This window comes from Artibeus jamaicensis, unplaced genomic scaffold (genome assembly GCF_021234435.1).
Source record: "Artibeus jamaicensis isolate MK-2021 breed Jamaican fruit bat unplaced genomic scaffold, CSHL_Jam_final contig_2170, whole genome shotgun sequence".
In the NCBI taxonomy this organism is placed as follows: Eukaryota; Metazoa; Chordata; class Mammalia; order Chiroptera; family Phyllostomidae; genus Artibeus; species Artibeus jamaicensis.
The window spans coordinates 2,630,296-2,650,446 of NW_026521445.1; the positions used below are offsets into that span (position 1 = coordinate 2,630,296).

Sequence of the window (20,151 nt, forward strand, 5' to 3'; positions counted from 1 at the left end):
ACGCAAATATTTGTTTTCCTCTGATTTTTACTCAGGAGCCTCTATCACCTCAGCATGTATTAGTGAATTAATTGTGAAAATGCAATAATTTTTCATTGTTAGTCTTTAAGAAAAACTTGTAAATCACTTATGATGGGAAATAAAGAGAAGAGTGAATAAAACCAGCCTTCTCTTTATTATTAGCTTGTGAAGGTTGTACTTTCAGGAGTAACACACACCTGATAGACATGGAGACAGATGTGTGGAACGAGGTGTGTGATCAAGGTTCAGGTCAGTATCGAGAATGGTGTGCACATACCAATGTCGTCATAAAATTTAGTCACAGAAGTAGTAATCTGAAGCTATAGTTTTTAATAAACCTCTTAATAGAAACATTACCACCTGCTGTAACTTCTTAGTGGCTTAGTCGCTGCCTGGATTACCCAGTCTGTTTGAAAGCAGATCAGTATTAAATAAGTACAAGAAGATGGGTCATCACATTGCTGCAAATGCCTTCTCCCTTTCAAGAGCAGGTTGGGGAGGGGATTTCTTTTCTCCAATTAGGAGAAATATTTTGGCATAGAGGAGACACTGGCACACTCTCTTGAATAATTTAACTAGGAAGACTGGAATTTAAATCTGCACCTTTAGATAGGAAAAGAGCTGAAAATGAAAAAGTGCTGTTATCATTGAACAGTTTTGATATTGCACTGATTCTAAGCACCCTCATGTTAACAGGGTCAAAATGTAAAGCTTTTACCATTTAGGTGAAAGCAAAAGGAGGAATCTGAGAGATTAAGACCCAGCCTATAATACTATGGGAGACAGGGAAGTACAGCTGTGGATGGTGCATTAATAGAGTCAACCACAAGTACACAGTGATGTCTGCTGATTCTTCATGTTTCTGATTTGATTTTAAACCACAGAAAAAGAGATACAGAAAATTTTTAACAACCATACAACTGATGTTCTTAGTATGAGACAAGCTGCCAATCATGTCTAAAGGCACATTTTAGAAAGGTTTTGAACTTTTACGCTAGTGCTTAGTTCAATCAGAGTAGAAAAACAATACAAGCTCTCACTCCCCATATTCCAAGCGACACACTTGCCATCCTGTGAGTTTTAGGAACATCTTCCCTCATTCTTCAAATCACTGGACATTAGCAATGGAACCTCCTTTAGCTCACAACACTGCTTTGAGCTAAAGCTTTTATTGTTTTTAGATTTTGAGTGCTAAAGTGAAATCTGCGAGAAGACGTTTCAGAGGGACGTGCAACCAATCACTGCAAGTACCCAAAATAAAGGAAAGATCATTCCTAGGAGCTGTGCGCATCACGATGTTAGGTTTGTATAATTAAGAACTGTAATAAGAGGGAAAGTCCGTAACTGATCTTACAGTTGCAACTAGCCTGTTGCCCTACAATTCCACACAGGTTCAAAAATTAAATGCCAGGGCTTTAAAAAAAAATCAAACGGCACTGAGCTTGTAATGTATATTTTATTTTGCACAAGCTTGCATATATACTGCACATACATTCAGTTTAAGAGAAGATGGAAGGCACACAAGGCAATTGGACTACTGTATCCTTTAAGTGGTACAAAGAAAAAGGTAAAAGTTTGGAGAGTATACAAAAGCTTAAAACACACAAAGTAAAACCCCCTTTTCCCCCCTCCCCCCTGACAACCTTTTATTTCCTGTTTTAAAATTTAGTAGCTGCCAAACTAAATTTTTTACTTTTACTTTAAAATCAATTGTCTACTGCACCTTTTTATTTTCTTTTTAATATGGACAGGGAGTCTCATTTTTTAAAATCATATCAATTAATATTACAGTACATCCTTGGTAATACAAAATTGTACACCTTCATCAAATAAATTAGGATAAATTAAACCAATAAATTATGCAAAGTCTTCAGAACAACAGACAACAACAAAAATCCACAATTGAAATTGCCTCTAACTAAAAAAAAAAAATAATTGACTTTATCAGTTCAGTTATTGTACTATATTTAAATCAAAGGATCTTTATTACAAAAAAAGAGCTTAATAATGCTATTTACAACATATTGCTAAATAATATAAAGGCAGTGTTTTGTCACGGTTTATACTATATACATATGAGAAATGGCTGGGACAGTATTGAGAAAACCACAACTTTGATTCTTCCACGTAGCGCTGAGACCAAGCCCAAATGCATTTGTTTCTCTAATTCTCATTTAGAAGTGGTGATACACAGTTTTAAAATATTTACCCCCTCCCCCCACTGCGATGTGGTGGATTATAGTATTTAAAAAAAAACAGAATGAACACATTTTCACCAAAGAAGTCCAGTCTGTTTGCCTTTTCTGCTCATGTTTGTACATTTTGGAGATGGGGGGGTGTCACATTTGCAAGGGGGCTCAGCTGAAAGGACTCAAAAAGCCCAGGTGCTTTGATATTCTGTTATATTCTTAGAAGGATAATTATAAGAAGATGCGAGGGTTAGATACCAGTTTTGATCCCAGCTCTGAACGCGAGCATTTTAGCTTTACTTTTGGAGATGGTTTACAAGGAACAGAGCTACAGAAGACAAAGCTGCGTTTCCTTCACCACGACATTTAAGTGCAATACAGCAACTGCTCACTCCTATCAACCAGTGACATTCTTTTAAGGGGAGCTTTCGGAAAACAATGTCTCTGGTCATTTGCAAACACAGAGTTTGGACCAGAAGGAAACATTTGTACTATTCACACCAATGAATATTCTATCATATACACGGCAAAGAGGTTTGCTCTGTCCTCACACGGACACTACTTTTTTCAGGGAAGGCTGTAAACCGTGTTTTCTTTGATGCATTTATTTGATTGCTTCTGGGGGGGGGCACATTCTATTTTTAAAGCCCCCAACTCTTCAGCTTTATGAGTGAATATAAACCTGTACGTGTGTGTGAGTGTGCAGGGGGGTTACTTACTATATGTCTTCATGTACATAGAAAATAAATTTCCTAAATTTACAGAAACTGCACTGCCCTTGCCCTTGACATCTGATGAAAGAGACTGTTATCTTTTAAAAGTAGAGAGCAGGATTTTCAAGAATGCTTTCAACTGTCTACACAGTCCCTGTAATGTTCGTAATAAATTCAACAGATGTTGTGAGAATGTAGTTATTTATTAAAATCTCATGTCTTACGTAACAGCAGCCATGAGGTTAAATATTTACATTGCTTTATAAAAGTTCCCCTCTTGCTTTAGTGTTTTTGTTTTGCTTTTTTTTGTGGTCTTTAAAATTCTTAAAAATGATCTTCACCCACATCCCTAGCACAGCAACAAAGATTCTGCAAACATAAAACACTTGAATTTAATAATACTCGGAGGCACAAAGCAAACTTCAGGAAAATGTGGGTGAATGTTTCCTTAAATAATTACTACCTTCTACCGTCTTCCACATTGTTTTACCATTTAATGTGAAACAGCCTCATTAAACAGCCAGAGATACAGTAAGAATTAAATGTTTCGTTGTTGCAAATAGAACATTCTTTTCACAAAACATAACAAGTGTCTAAAATAGGTCCTTAGATCTAGATAGGAAAAGGTAAGCTTTCCACTTCACACGCATATATATTTTTACATGTGTGTATACGTGTGCATGTGTTTTTGTGTTCACACATCTGCACACACATATATAGCACATGGTATGAAATATTGCTTCTATACTACTTTTCTTTAGGCTAAGAAAACACAAGATTTGCACCACAGTTACAAAAAATTGGCTTCTACAAGAATTTTCAAAACTCGAATGCTGCTCAAACAATTGAGGAAAAAATAATTTGCGGTATCAAACTGTTCTAAAAATTCTCTTCTTCAAAAACGTATTCTCCCGCTTTGTTTTAAAAAGACACAAAATATGCATAGCTATCAACATTATGTCAAACAGCCAGAAAAAAAAAATCTAGTGTTTATTGCAGCCGTAGTAATTGGAAATAAAGTCAAGAAGATGGAATCCAAAGCCACAGAAGGCACAAGAACAATTGTACTTGTGGGAAAAAACTGGTATTTGGAAGGATTTTTTAAAAATCCCCCCGCTGGTGCATTTTAGGTCTAGGCACAGACTATAACCTCGAGTGTATATGCAAAAATAATTTAGCAGAATATAAGTGATAAGGTGGTATTTCAGCTGGGACTTTAGACTTTTTTTCCCCTGTGCCAACTCTCTCTCATCCTTGCCCACCCACCACAGAAAGTTAACTTCCTTCCAAGCAGCCAATTTGCACTTGGTGAGAGTTGTGAGAAGAGTTGAAAGATAGTGATTTGAAAAAAAAACAACTAACTGTTAACCAGGACTTTTGAGAGACAGGCTTTTGTCATTTTCCAATGCACTTGGAGGCACAAGATTTCATGATCGTAAAAGTGGGAAAACATCACCTAAAAGCAAAGCGATCAAGTTCTATTTTCAGAACCATGAGGTGAGTTTGTCCTCCTGTTGCAATTTCTACTCCGAAATAATTTCCATGCCTCGGTGCCTGCTCAGAGGATATTATCGGTGATAAGTGCATCTGCACGCGGTTATGAATATACACTTTTGCTTAATTTGGCCATTTAAATCAGACAGGCAGGGGAGAATGATACTAAAAATCCAAGTCAGTCTGGAATCCACACTGAATTTGCCCCAGCTCCAGAAGAGTCTAGCAACCTAACTGGTGGATACGTCATGGTTTTGCCTTTTACTTTGCAAATGGCAACGCACCGTTGGTATGAATTCCACGGAACAGCCAAGACCTAGTGGGATTTGATGTGAATAGTGAGTGTCACGCTCCTTCACAAGAAGCCAGGCAAAGGAGTGTGACCAAGGGTTGAGATTGTTTCCCTATTTTGTGCGATTGGGTTTTTTTCTTTTGGTTCCCATTTTATTCCAAGGTAACAATTACCTCAACGCCCCCCCCCCAACCCCATCATACCCCCTGCAGCAAGCTGGGACAACAACAAATGGGATCAAATGGCTCTGGGTGCCTGGTGGGGGACAGTGCGAGCCGGGCCAAGTGCTGGCTGGTTGGTGGCTGCTCCGGCCGGTGCCACTGCACTGCCCCCACCTCGAGAGCCAGTTAGTCCCCTCAGTGGTGCAGGCCGGCACAGGGCCACACAGGTTCATTTAAAGTCAGCAGGTTTTAAGGCTTTGTGCTGACCGTAACTGCCTTCACCCATTCCTGTCCATCAGCAGAATCTATAAACAACATGATATCACAGCAATGGGGTCAGCCCGTTAGTCACGTGAGTCAACCAGCATCCTACCAACTCAAATGCATGTTCATAACAATTAAGGAAAAATGTTTATGTTCCATGTGATCTAAATACCAGGTTTGTTACTGTGTCATTTTTTAGGAGGTGTATGTACATCAGGTGACCTAAGGGGAGGGAAGGGTCAGAAAAAAACCCTCGTGAATGAACAAGGAATTCTTACTGCATCTGCACACAAAACCCATCTAACCCAACAAGTGTGAACGACACATGACTTCTTAAGCGCAAATATGGAACATTGTACACCTTCGAAAAACTGAAAAAAAAAGAGAGAAAAAGAAAAGAAGAGGAGAACCATTGAAGAAAGCATAAAATAGCAGCTAGTTTTCTTATGTGTGCTGAAGTTGTGTCTTTTGGGTCCACCCCCGAAGGTTGCTCTGCGATCCACTTTTCTCGAATTTTGGTCAACACTAGCTTCTGAACCAGAAAAGACTTATCAAATGCTTTAAAATGTTATACCTAAAATGAAGACACACATAAAGAGACCGTCACCACTTTGAATATCCATCGGGGTAGTGCAGAACTGAACATGGAAATAGGTGATCTCATACGAGCTCCTCCAAGGAGGCAGAGACCAAGTCATCCAAGGGCTGTCAACCAACGTCTGGTGCAGGCAGGAATTATATGGCCAAACTGGGGTATCCCTTATTTCTTACTACAGGAAGTTATTCAGAAATAGTGCTTTAAAAAAAAAAGAACTGTTAAATATTAAAGAGAAATAATAATTTTAAGCATATAAACAAAGTTGAGCAAAGAGTAAGTTTGCAACTTATGTGCCTTTTAATAGCTGAAGCAAGACAAATAGAAAGTGATAACAGGTTATAGGGCTTTTTCTCTGTGAAGAATGATACAGACTCATTATGAAGAAGAACCTACTCTGAAGTTCATAGAGGTGACCAGAGAATCACAGGGGTATTTCCAGTCTCATCTTAAAGGAGTCACTTTGGTGCCAAACTGTGTTGCCTCCATAGGAAACTGGTACAAGTTTGGGAGGGGAAGAGGGGGGTTGCCATTTCTCTTAGGAAAGGTTTGACAGTTATAGTCATTACTTTTCTTTTTTAAATTTGGCCTTTTGTGACACTTTTGAAATACGAGCTGTTCATCTGCCACTGGCATTATTTTTACACGTGTAATAAAAAAAGCTATTTACTGAGTTCAAACCAAACAATATATTTTTAAGTTTTTGAAGTGGTTTCATTGAGTTTTCTGACCTTCACAGCAGAAAAAACAAGGGACACATCACCCGCCTGTGGATCTGTGCTGTGTCACGGGTCCCCCTGCCACATGTCCTGCGCAGCAAAGCATCCATCAAGCAGACACATCTTTAACAAACGCCTTTCCTTGTTCATATAGACTTTCCATGCGTCAACATTCCTTTCTTCCCTGAAAATTAACCCTATTTTAAGTCTCCAAATGTTAAGGGCCTTGGGCAAAAGTAACTAAAGGCAGAAGGAAAATAACCATCCCCTCGCAATGGAAAACAAAAGAAAGTGAGAGAAAGATGATGAAGAGGAATTGCCAGCTGATTTTGTAACATATCCATGCCTCCCATACACATATATATGAAATCAAAATCTAGACACGTATAACTTGGACATCCAAAGGGGATCGCTACTATTCATACATTCGAAAAGAGTTGTTGGAATTTCTACTCATGAAGCAGCTCTTGTAGGCAGTTCGGGGATTTGAAAATCTCAGGGACTTCACTATCCAGCTTGCAGATGACCTTGTATATGGCCTTCTTCCAGGAAGGATCAACATCTTTGCCTGCGATAATGGCATTGAAAAACTCCCGTAACGTGATCTGCGCAACTTCCAGGAATCTCTCTGGAACCTGCTGATACAAGGAGACAATGGCATTAATAAAGTTTTCAGTTTCAAGTCTTCAGTTCTTCAAAGGAAACTGAGCTTAAGCTCTTTCTTTCAGAAAGGGGCCTACGTGGCACCTGCATTTTCTACAAATGGCTGGCCCCTCCTCTCTTCTGTAAAGTTGTTATATATAGTAGCTTTGTAATGTGGGGTTGACAGCTCCGTGGAGTTTCAGGAAGAGACCTGTGCCAAGGGTGCGTGCAGACCTGCTGAACAGCCGGGACTCTGTTGTGAATATTAGTGTGGAGAAAGGGAACACTCTGCTGGGATTCCTCTCTTCTGGTGTATTCCAGAAGCAGGTCTCCAACCAATCTTTCGGAATGGGAATCGTATCTCCTTTAGATGTCCATTATGAAAACAAAACCCATTCTCAAAAGTAGAGTAGTAAATAATTGGCCTCTGATCTGCACTGAACCCAAGAAAACCCAAATCTCCAAGCCCTGCCTGTACCAGAGGATGTCTCAGATGCTAAATTGTCTGATTAAAGTCATCTGCAGTGCTCTACATACAAAAAGGACTAAGATAATAGCCTTGACCCTGAGTCCTAACATATAAAGTTTGTACTGAACCTAAAATTCTACATCAGAAAGTACTTGACCTTGAGATTAGAACTGCTCCATAAGAGAGTAATTTAGGCAGCTGATAATAATAATAAAAACTAACATTTTCGGAGTGCTTATTTTGTGTCGGACACCATGTTACGAATTGAATGTGAATTATGTCATTCAATTCCCTGATATGTCTCTATGTGACGTTCTTGTCCCCATTTTAAGGTGAGAAAACTGAGGTTCACAGAGACCGAGGGAATTATTCAAAGTCATTCTACTCCAAGGCAAACATTCTCCAAATATTCTTTTTAGGATCCCTAATTGCTAGTCCTTTTCTTCCACAGCCATTAGTCTCTGTGTGTAGGGTGTGTGTTTCTGTGCTGTGACTGAGCCTAACTGTTTACTTAATAGTCTGACCTCTTGTCTAGGGAAAGGAATAGATGCTGATGTACTTGCTTGGTATTCCAAGGCATGGCCTATCCCTCCCTGCACCAAGCTAATGGGTTCAGAGAATCATTGCACAAACTCCCGTTCCCAAATACACATTGACACTCCGTAGATCTCATCTAGTGGGGCACTTCTGCACTCGATGCTTGATCTTTACAGTAGCTGTAGACACATGAGAAAGACCCTGCCTGTAGATGTCCATGCGGACAGATCTGTCTCCACGTGTATAGAAGGGGAAAGCACGCCATCTCGGTTCAGACATCCCACTTATCAAACTAGAAGAGATGGGCTGTCCTGTTGAACATATGGATCCTTTTCTCCCCACCTTTTCTCAATTTGTGCAATGGACCTTTCTATAATGATAGTAACGGTTAAAGAAAACTAGAACTATCTCCCATTTTTACACGGAGTGTATGAAACTTTTAAAATCAGGCAAAGAAATTCACTGCTTCCAGTGGTAAGTCATTTGTCCTTTGAAAAATACCTAGTAACTCCTCAGGGGGAAAAAAAAGGGCCCCCAACGAGGGCTGATCAGAATCCAGAAAATGAGAACTTTGAGTGGCACCTCCCAAACACACACACACACACACACACACACACACACACACACACACACACACACCAGCCAGCTTCTCAGGACAGAGTTCCCAATAGAAAACCGTCAGTGCGCAGATCCATGTATCTGGCCCAACGGCCATTCCCTGCTGAGAATGGATTTTCTAAGGAACTCAAGTGATTTTCTCCCAAATCTCCTGCACATACATGAGTGCCTGTGGTACCGGAGGGTCCTGGAGGAGAGATTAGCACTCCCACTCACCTTACACTAAATAAAAAGTCATTAAGCAGTTTTGCTAAGTACTCTCCCCTCTTCCCCCGAAGATAATCCTTCCCGTTTGATCGTAAGGGCATTACTGAGAGATGAAATCTGGCTAGAGAAGAGTTAGGCGGCGCAGCTACCCAGTCTAACTACTCGGATTGGGAGCTGTTAACCAAATGCTACAGAAACATAATCACAGGCATTTATTAAAATAAACATTTCAAGAAGTGTGGCTTTGCTGGCCATGGGCAACAGAGCCATGATGAAGATCTATGTTCCTTGAACACTCGGGCACGCGGCACGGCGTGGAGAGAGCCGTGATTACAGAAGGCACGGCAGCTGCTCCAGACGAAGTCAGAGGACACTAGGAGCCCCACGCCCTCCCAGGACCCCACTGGACATCTGGGAAGCCAGGGGCCAAGGTCGCAGGGGCACTTTTTAAAATTTCTTTGTTCCTTTTCTTTTTTCTACTTTACTTTTTATTGTTTCTTCTATTACCGTTGTCCCAATTTTTTCCCTTTGGCCTCCCTCCACCCAGCCCACCCCTCTCGCCCACAGTCAACCCCTTCTCTGTTGTCTGAGTCTGTGAGTCATTCATACATGTTCTCTGACTAAGCCCCTCCCCTTCCTCCCACCAGTGTTTCAGAAGAGGAAGGTACATCCACAACCACATCAGTCAGCACCAGCGGGAGGGCAGAGCGGTTCCAGGCTTTGCCTGAGGACAAATCACAGTCACTTCTTCTGGGGCTGGTGCAGCCTCCGCTTTACTATTCTTATCGTTTGCCATGCTTGTTGATGGCATTCAGTGGGTTTTATCCTGCGTTAAACATTCGTGTCTTTTGGTAGAACTCTGGGTTTGTCCTCCACCACCTTTTGTATCTGTCTTCAGGTTACTTAACTGTTCACCTATTTATATCTAGTTGTAATGAGTTCGTCATAAGATGTCTTTAGATAAAGGGCCGTGGTTTCTTTTCTGCACACTCCCACAATGCTTAGCAGCATATTTTTGAATAGTCTTTGATAAATGGTTCACAATGAGATCTTGCCTCCTGTTTTACTCCATGTTGCTTTAGCATTCACACTTATCTTCTCCCTTAATACTTAAGAAATTTTAAAATAAGATGGAATTTAAAGAGTTGGAATAGATCTCAGGAATCAGCCTTTTCCTGGGGAAGAAACTACAAACGTCTGTGAGAGGAAGAAATTATGAGCTAACAGATTCGTGCACCAATAAGCTGTGCCAGTGTCTTTCCACGAGACCGTGCTGGAAAGACACCTTCCGTGAAAACTTTTAAATGCATTTTCGTTATTCCTACTTATATCTGGAGCATTAAAACTTGACAAGCTGTGGGTATGTGATTGAGAAAAACCACATAAGCATTAGTAACTTCCAACTAAATAGGAACAGTACAAAGGATCCCAGGAGGAGACTTTAGTTTTTGGTTTATGTTTGAGAAGGGATGAATTCTTTGCAAATACATGAAATGGGCTGCTTACTTACTTTGAGGCAATACTTACACAACAATTTGGACTAAATTAAAAAAGTTATAATGAGATCTGTTAGTACTAGAGCAATTAATCCTTTTTTTTTTTTGGTGGCCTCAGAGAGGTAAACTGATGAGTAGCAACTGATCTTCTGAGAGGGTGCCAAGGAATTCCATCCCCAGGTAGAAATATCACCCATGAAAAAAGAGCTCCTTGCCTCTCCACTAGACAACTTCCCCAACTTCATTTAACAGAGTGAGCTGGGAGTGGGGTACTGTCTGATGTTTTGGGGGGTGTCTTAGAATTCAGAGGATGATGTGGCCCGTATTTTTTGTACCTTTTCACACCTAATGGATTTCCAATCACTAATAAACATCTGCAGAAAATCCCTTAGTGACAAGTAATCCCTTATCTAGGTTTCTTTTAATAGAACCCAACAATGTGCAGAATGAACCCTAGAGTATCTCCTCAGCATCAGGTGGCAACAGTCAATCAAGCCCCTGGAATGCAAGACAATGCAGGCGGAGGGAGGGGGAGGGAAGGCCATGCCTTTGGACATGCCACAGGGGAAAAACAAAAGGCTTCCAAAGTCTCTGGCTGGAGCTCCGAAGCTATTGTGGGAGCTGCTGAGCTGAGTGTTCTTCAGGAGGGGAGAGTGGAAACTTCGCTCTGATAAAAGGCATCCCAATATAGGAGCCTCACCCCAAATGGTCCTGCTTCTCCTTGTCTTGCCACGAGGCACTTGAAGGCACTCACAAATTTGAAGGGGGCTGGCTAGCAGCACCTACCAATCTCATCACAGTTGTTTGTACTTCATCTCCCCACAGCAAAAGAGGGCCCTGTGGTCTTGGATGAGATGGGGAAAATGGGAGGGTGTTCCAAATCTGCTCAGTCAGGGGCTGGAGTGTGCGCACAGCATGCACACACAGCGCACGCACCTATACGCAGGTACGTGCACACTCGGTGTGTTGCTGTGTGGATGGTTATTTTGCTCTTCTTTTTTTTTTTTAAATCAGAATGAGTGGCAAAGACACATTTCCCCCCTGTCTTCCTCCTCCTCTTCCCAGTTGCTTTACCTTCAAGGATGATTTGTTTTATGAAACTGACTGTCCCTAGCCTCTGCAGTACATAATAAAAGCCTGACATAGCAGGCTGCCTGCCTTCTGTGTCCTGCAGACACTCATCATAAGTGTCAGGACATACCAAGGTTAGCGGTCACTGAGAGTGTGCTCGCTGGCCCAAACCTTGCCAAACGCTCTTGGCAGCTGAATGAATGTCACAGAGAATAGAAGAGGAATTAGAAAGGTTAAAACGAAGACAGCCTCTCCTATTTTCTGGAGACAGAGAAGCTGATTTTCCACATCTCTGAAACATCCACAAGTTTGTCCATCGGCCTCTCCCAGGAGACCTACGCCTTGCCCCTCGCGCACCATTCCCCATGGAGACCTACCTTTCCCTCCTTCATCTCCTTAAAACAATGGTCCACGGGCCTAATTTCATAAGTGAAATGATCTTTGCTGAAATGGACAGAAAACAAACCAGGCAGAGACCTCTCCCCCTTGCCCCTCACCGATGGGACTCAAAAGGCTTATCAATCCATAACAACAGAGATCACCTTTTCTGTCCATCTTTTTCAGTACTTTTTTTTTTTTTCTTTTTGGAGACTTACTTGAATGGTGAAATGGAAATAAAAACCTACGTATGGGCAGCTGTGGCTAACTGATGGAGAAGCAAAAGGCTGGCTAGTATTTTGGCGAATTAGTTTACGTGTGGATTTTCTTTCTTCTTCCTCCTCCGTTGTTTTTTTTTTTAATACTATAAAAGGGCAATAAAATGCTGACTGTAAGAAGACAATGTCAAGGAGAAAAGGGTACTGGTATTTTGGATACTCTTCACCGCTCGCCTTGGAGAGAGAGTTATTCTTGTCACAAACCCTTTTGTCTGGATCTGCTGACTGCCCGCCTGTAGCCAGCAGCATACTTTAACTGCTTTGTCACCTCCTTCCATCACATGCATCAGCTGTTGGGCTTTTGTTACGGGCATTGTAGAACTAATCCGCTGTGGCTGTTCTACTGTGCAGTAAATAAAACAGAAACGGGCTTCTCAGACAATTCTGCATGAATATTTCAGATGGCTTTACAACTCCGATTCACAAAATCAAATAAATAAATAACTCCCACAGCCTCCCTCCCGGCCGCGACCCCCACGCAAAAACAAAACCCCCTCCAACGGGAGCCTTCAAGCAATTGTTTCAGAGAAGTTGAAAGAAAACGGTGCTCTCCAAACTTCAACGCCCCGCGATTCCTGTTGATCGGGAGAGTTAAAATTCTGGAAATGGCTAATTCTGAAAACTGGGGAAGAGGCTTTGAAAACCTGGGGAGCTCCTTTTCTCCTTGGGCTTTCTGAGAAAAAAACAAACAAGCATATATATTGTGATGCCCTTGGAAGCATATAATTCGAGTCGCCTGGTCAGGCGGCCTTCATTGTTTCCATCTGCATTTTCTTCCCTTTCACGCATCAGAAAGGGGTCAGTGGAAGATGCCGGCCCATCGCGTTCACCCTGAGAGCCTTTCCGAGTGTCTAGCCTGTGTAGGAGCACAAAGGGGGAAAACCAACTTGGGGCTGGGTTTTTCAAAACTGAGTTTACATCATGAAATCCCCCACAGTATACACAATGTGCTCATCGTACCCAAGGAGGCATTTTCCAGGATGGCTTCTAAGCGTCTTTGGAGACATTAAAAAGGGAACGGACACGCGCACGCGCCCACCAAGGTCCTAAAAGAGGAGACAAAGTTGAGGCGCCTTCCCGAGCAAGCGTTCACCCTGGTGTGCGCACGATTCCTCTAAACAAACCCTCCCATCCCTGCTGTTTGTTAAGTAAATATTGATCAAGGAGAGACCTGTCTCCTGACAGCCATGGCACAAGCTGGGGGCGGACGCTGCAGACAGAGTGGACTCAGATGGATCAACTCAGACGCTCTAGTAACTCCTCGTGGAGATTATCAGATGAAAAGGAAAGGGCAGACACGTCACTGCTGCTCCTCTCCACGGCCTCACTCTCACTGACTTCTCCTGCCTGGGGCAGAGGAGAGAAATCGTGGAGCTGTGAGATACGGTTACAAGATGCTGCTCCTACCGGTCTCTCCTCTGCAGCCAGGCATGCATGTGTTTACCCCGCATGGACAGCCGGGGACCAACTGGCCCTTCAGAAAGGCAGGAATGGTGCAGGCTGCTAGCAGAGCAGATCGTGCACTTGTATCCCGATGCCCTCTCATTTCATTAGGAGGAAGGTTCACATGGGAAAGCAAGCATGAACGTGCTTTGGAAAGCAGAAAATATCATCTGAATGTAAGATGGCGGTCTGAACCCTTAAAGAGGGGCCCAATTCCTGGGAGGTGTTTCACTGTGACTAATAAATATGAGCCAAGCAGTGTTTTGACAGGAGTTTTGAGCAGGTTTGCTTGGGTGATTTGATTGGCTCAGTCAACAAGTAGAGAAAAGTTGCCTTGTGTCTCCAAAGTTTTATTTCGGTCATTTCACGATTGAGACTTGAATCCCTGTCAAGAGCTGAATGGACAAGCCTGCTTCCCCGGGAAGGTCAGTTTTAAAATCACCTCTGGGGATTAGGCTGTGTGTATAGAACACTGAGCATCTCGGGCAAAGAGCAAGGTGTCACATTTAGGGTGCCCATTAAACAACCACATAGTGTTTGTGTTTTACCAGGGTGCTCAAACCTGTTTGGAAGGACTGGCGTGATGACCCCTGGGCGCTGGCTGAGAAGCTGCCCGCATGTGCCTGTCAGGTCACACCGACAACTGAGTTTGGACTTGAGTCTCTTTCGTTCTGATGCTTCAAGTGGCATTCAGCTTTCGGGGACCTTACAGGACAGGAGTGATGGAATGCCCATGCAGTTTTAGCCTGCCTGGAGTGAGTGGGCTCACTTCCTGGTGACATGTTTGCTACTTAAATATGTGAAGAGTAAATGCTTTTAGGAAGTGGCAAGAGTTCAAGGTTGTCCTTAAAAAACAAAAACAAAAACAAAAAGAACCATCAAAAAGCCCCTGCTTCCTCCGTCTAAGCAAAGGAACACGTGGCAATAACAGTCTGTCTCGTTGTTTCTGCAAACCTTCAAAAGAACAATGTTCCGTTGAGCAAAATTCAGTAGCATTCTGTAAACATTAATTTAAGGAAATCAATAGACTCAGTGAGCTAACGCCATACTGCAAGATAAACTGGCCAGAGTGCCACTTTATCAAATAGATTTTCGTTTTCTCAGCTAGATAAAGACAGTTTCAAAACGGCGCAAACGTGTTGCAACCAAGGTTTGGGAAGTATGTGGCCTTCAAACAGTCTGCTGTTCCTACGACAAAGCTGGATAAACATACTTTAAAAATGATAAGGTGGCCTGGAATTGATTCAGCTTTCAATTTTTACATATAGATTTCTTGGTTGCCTCCCGGGGAAAGCACAAAAACAAAAACTGTGCATTCAGGATAGAAACTGTACTTTGGGAGAAGGAAGGGGTTAAATTGTCTTGAGAAAGGGGAGCTCTGGGGGCAGTCGGCTGATGCCTGACTTTAAAAAAGAAAGGAAGAAAGAAATCTTTATTCATGCTGACCTGATGGGCAACAGGCCTTCTTGCCAAAACCCAAAAGCCAAACTCTCTCGTGGGTTTGGGATCAGAGGTTTCAGCTGGTGGAAGCGGCTCCCAGTCTGTGCTGGCCATGCAATGTCATGTTAATGCACCAGGGGGTGGGGGCGGGGAAGCCAACCCGGGGAAAGGCTGGCGAAGGTCTGTGAGCCAGACCCACACTGCAACAGCCTGAAAGAGCTGCAAGGAGAATTGGAAAAAGCGGCAAAAGGGAAGCAGGTCCCTCCGTCTGTCACCACGACGGGGACCCGCCTGGCGCCGTGGCAGCACACTTCCAAGTTAGACAGCCTGACCTCTGGGGCCACGCTGGCCCTTCCAGGTGCCGGTCGAGTAGCAACCAGATAGGGCCCACTGGAGGAAATGTGATAAAAAAGAATGAACAGTCACGTGGAAACTGCGAGGAGCCAGGCTCAGGATGTGCCTTGAATGGACAGTGGGACTCCATGCGAAGGATCCCAGGAAGTGGACTTCGGTCCCTAGCGCGGCCGCGGGGGCTGCGCCCGGCCGACACGGCTGGGGCCCTGAGTATTCTCTTTGTTCCCTCACCTGAATTTGTGTCTTTATCTTTTAGGAGTGGCTATTTAGAAAAGGCAGAACCCACCAAAAAATTCTATACCTTTAAAATGTTGATAACAGGTCTTGATAAAAACAAACAAAATGTAAAAGTACCAACACTGCTATAATTGACCACTTTGAATAATGATGAGTTTTGAGTAATGAAAAAGAATGTCTAAAAATCTTCTACTCTACCTGTTAATTTGTGTGTATACATTTTAAAACTACGTAAACATCCCATTGGCAACTCTGCAGATAGGTATCAATAGAAATAAAACCATCTCTCTACAGCCCAAGAAAAGAAGGAACCAGTGCACAGGGAACAGAATGACAGTTGTTATAATAAACTCCAAGAGACTGTCAAAAGCACTGTGTGGGGCTGAAAGGAAGTTCACTGAACATGCTTAAAGCGGCTCATTTATTTGCCCAGGCTTGGGAGTCTTGGTGTTGTATGTGTTAGAAAATTCAATGATTGTTGTGTTATTTGTTCCATCCTTCACAAACTCTGCACGTTTGAAAGTGCGACTCCAACTTTAAAAAAAAGGTAATAAAACACACAAAAGAAAACAAAAACAAAATCAGAGAAAAAGCATCGAACACTAAAATCAAATACTTCCCCCCATCCCTCCAGCCCCGAGAGATACTACAAAGATATTCTCAGATCTTGAAAACCGGAAGCTCCCTGTGGGGGTGACGGTTCTGGGAGGTTATCCACGTTAGAGCTGGACCAGGACTATCCCCTCACAGCAGCACGGTGTGGGGACTTCCGAACCAGAAGGGGTCTCCGAGAGCACATGTTCTACTAAAGACAGAAACAGCCTTGGTCTTGGGTCCGTGAGCTTTTTTCCACAAAGGGCTAGACAGTCAACACACGGGCACTCATTCAATCTCTGTTGCATGGTGTTCCTTCTGACAACCTTTAAAACTATAAAAACCATTCTTAACTCAGGGTCACAAAACACAGACTGAGGACCCGACCTGGCCTGTAGGCTGTAGTCGGCCAACCCCGGCTCTCGGCCAGACTTGGGGGCTGACAACTTTTCTGGAGGTCCACAGTTGTTCATTCTTCACTCACCTATGGCCCCACTGGCCAGCATACTGGCCATTCTTGCAGGACAGCTGGGATTGTCTCACCCAAATTCAACCTGCAATGTCACCCCCACCCCGTCCCCCAGGCGCATCTAAGGCCACAGGAGAGAGTTCACGGGCCACACCCGGAAGTGGAAGAACAAGGAAGACTTCAGCCTCGCCCTGCTTTGATTAGGAGATTTTCATGAGAAGCTTTCCTGCCAGTAAATATTTAAATGGACTAGATGGAGGAGCCTATCCCCCCTTTATAACGCACCTAATGCATCAGCTTGGATACCAGTCCCTCTGACCTGCTAACTGGCTTCCCTTTGAGTCAGCCCCACGAGTGATGTGCCATTGGTGTCTGAGTTCAGGACAGGCTGATAGTGCTTGACGTTTAACTTTTGCTTCAATTCCTGGGCGAGGTGTTAAAATAAACAGGGCCCAGCTGGGTGCCATTCTTGGATGGGAGATGCTCCAAAAACAACTCGGCATAAACTCTCCAATATTGCACGATGGGAAGCTGGGGCACAGATAATCCAGTTACTCCTGTTACGTTTGAGAATGCATTACGCGATTGTTTTCGGCAGGAGATTTACCTTCCTAATTAGGCTCTGCTTAGGCCAACATTAAAACTCATCTGCGTGCCCTGCATTCGCACTGAGGGGCCAACGTGAGGGAGGAGCCCAGGGAGAAACTGTTAGGAAGCGGGGTTCAGGCAGGACTGCGAACAGCATCGCTTGCAGTGAGCACCAAAGTCTTGCGAGATGATCAAACAGCGTCCGAGGATGTGGGTCGCAGACACACTGCGGCTCCACTGACCACGGCGTCTGCATCCCACGTAACATGCGGGCTGCTCTGGGAAAAGGCTGGAATGAAGGGCCTCGGTCCTCTCATTTGCTTTTGACCGGAAGATCTCTGTCCCATCAGGGAAATTCCATTTTGGATTTCTAGAAAATTCTGTCCAGTCTCTCCACAATGACCCTCTGCACAAACTTAGGATGAGTTGTATTTCAAAAGCAACCTAAGAGCTTGGGGAGAACTTTGACATTGCTTTGTCAAGAAAGGTACGTAGTTTGGGAAGGCAGAGAAAAAGATTCCAGAATGGCCCCAGGAGCCTTTGGAAGGTCCCTCCCCACACCAAATGGGACTGAGACGCTGTTCGCGGGAGAGCCTCAGACCCAGGACGGTGTCAGACCCTGGGCTGGCCCTGCAAAAGAGCAAGGTCAGGAGTCGACACACAGACTGTCTTGTACACCTGCAGGTCCTGTAAGATAATAAATCTCTGAAGACAGTCTGTGTACGAAAGGAAATGCAGTGGCCTTGAAAGCAGAGCCTTTCATCTCCTTCCGCCTATTTCTGCTTCTGCTTTTAGTATCCAGTGGTATTGATAAATGTTAGAGTAGTCTTTTCCAAACGGAAATTGGGGACAACCACCAAAAGAAAGATGACAAATACATATCTCGATGACTTATAAGGATTTGATACCTACCCCCCCTCCACGCACTCGTACACACCCAGAAAACCCCACTGGAAAAACCGTTCATCATCTAGGTTGCTATCTCTTAGGGAACACTAAAGGGAAGAATGGGTTTGCTCTTGGAACATCTACTAAGCAAGCCTAGTAGTGAAGGTAGTTAGACCATCTAAAACAACTAATTCTGTCTCCTCGCAAGAGGGGAGGCATTGTACACTATACAGAGGTTAAAATCACACTGTGAGTGCTGATCGACTGAGCTGAGGTGTGGCCCAGGCAGCCTGTGTGTGTGGAGATAGGGGCACAGACTCCTCTTTAGTTTGTTCGGGTCTGCACCATCTCCTAGAATCAATCCCACAGGCACAAGGGCTTCACAGATGAGCTCCTTACTGGTGGGCTGCCCCAGCCGACACAACAAACAAAGTGAGCAGCAAGTATAAAGATGAGTGCTAATTCAGTCAATAAATTGTTTATGAATCCGAGAAATTAGTCTCTGTCATCCCAGCCAGGGAGTTGCTACACCTCCAAAGGTACCGTTGAGAGACCTGCAAAGCGGGCTTTGGGAGAACACCACCACGGGTACCCTGGAGACGTTTACTGAGATAATTAAGCCACTGCGGAGCCACGAGGGTAGACGTGGCCCCGTGTGGCTCCATCTGGATTCCCAGGGGATCCACAATCACTGCTTAAAGCGCTGCATCATGCCGTGGCCAGGATGTATTTAGAGAATGCAGAATGTCTTCTATTCTAGAATCACAGAATTTCAGACTCAGGACAAAGCTCTGCGTTTAATCTTGTCCCTCTACAAGTGAGCCAAGTGGAGCCTCCTGAGGCAGACCCTTCAATCTGGTGCTCCTTCCACCAGACCCTGTCATCTCCTCGCTGTCCTCATCCAGAAACTGTGACCCCCGAGATGTTCCAGGCTGGTGTCACCTTTACAGCCACACTGGGGGCAGGGGGATCACTGTCTTCTTAAAACCACTTTAGCACTGTGCCTCTTTGTCCCAATTCTGATGAGAACTCTCTGTTTGCTCACTTGTTTGTGTTCCTGTTGAGAGGGTCAGCAGGAAATGATGCAATAATTGGGCAAGGTAACTTTTACTTGGCTCCACAGGCAAATTAAAGCAAATGCTTATACAGCACTTATTCGGTACTAATATAGTCACGTACATCCATTCTCAGGACAACCCTGTAAGGTAGGCAGTGCTATTCCCCCCATTTTATGGGTGAGGAAACCGTGGCACAGAGAGGGTAGGACACTTACCAAGGGTTCGTTGTTGGCAAGTGGCAGAGCTCAGATTTGAACCTGGGGACTGTTTCCCAAATCCACACTCTTTTAAGCCCTACACTATTATTAGCCTGGGACCACTGACATTGGACTCTCCAAAGGATTTCCTTTTTAAGATTTCAAGGTGATGTTTTTATATGAAAGAACAACTACTTGTAAGTAAACATTCTGGTTCCTTCCTGAGAATATAATTTAGAGACCAGGACTTTCTTTTTCCTTAGTTGTCATTTTTAGAGACTCAAGCCCAAGCATAAGGCTGTGTCTCCATGACATCAAACACTCCTATACTTTCTCCACAAAAGCACTGCAAACATCCGGACAGCAGGGTGGACCTGCCCACCTTCTATTTGGCCGAATTTGTCCGGTAGTCACCATCAGATCTGCCAGGACACTCGCCGAGGGTCTCATCAATTGGTCTATGGGCTCGTTCCACCAATCAGTACAACCGGGAAGCTACTTCAGAAAATCCAGCTTCTGAGAATCAACTTTGGGGCAATCCAAAAGGTCCCACTGGGTGTGTACATGAGGTCCGATCGGCAAACTGCGGTGTGGCCGGCCACAGCTGGGATTCTGGCCCACTGTCCCCTAACTGTAACTGTCCCTGGGAAAACCCAGTCCCCGTGCCGGAAGCACATTACCGAGGGACAGCTAAAGTGACCAGGGGCAGCCCACTAACTTTTTGAGATTAGACTTTGAA

General features: G+C 43.8%; 1 protein-coding gene across 6 annotated transcripts in view; it reads right to left on the minus strand.

Annotated features, from left to right (window-relative positions):
* Nucleotides 1-1,458: 1,458 nt before the first annotated feature.
* Nucleotides 1,459-20,151, minus strand: part of PROX1 (prospero homeobox 1) — a 50,830-nt gene continuing 32,137 nt past the window's right edge. For 5 of the 6 annotated variants that reach the window (XM_053658673.1, XM_053658682.1, XM_053658684.1 and 2 more), the window contains one exon: nt 1,459-7,086. In XM_053658673.1, coding sequence (XP_053514648.1) covers nt 6,898-7,086 — 189 coding nt within the window. In that variant the 3' untranslated portion in view covers nt 1,459-6,897. The remainder of the gene's footprint in view (nt 7,087-20,151) is intronic. The other variant, XM_053658697.1, reaches the window with a different exon arrangement.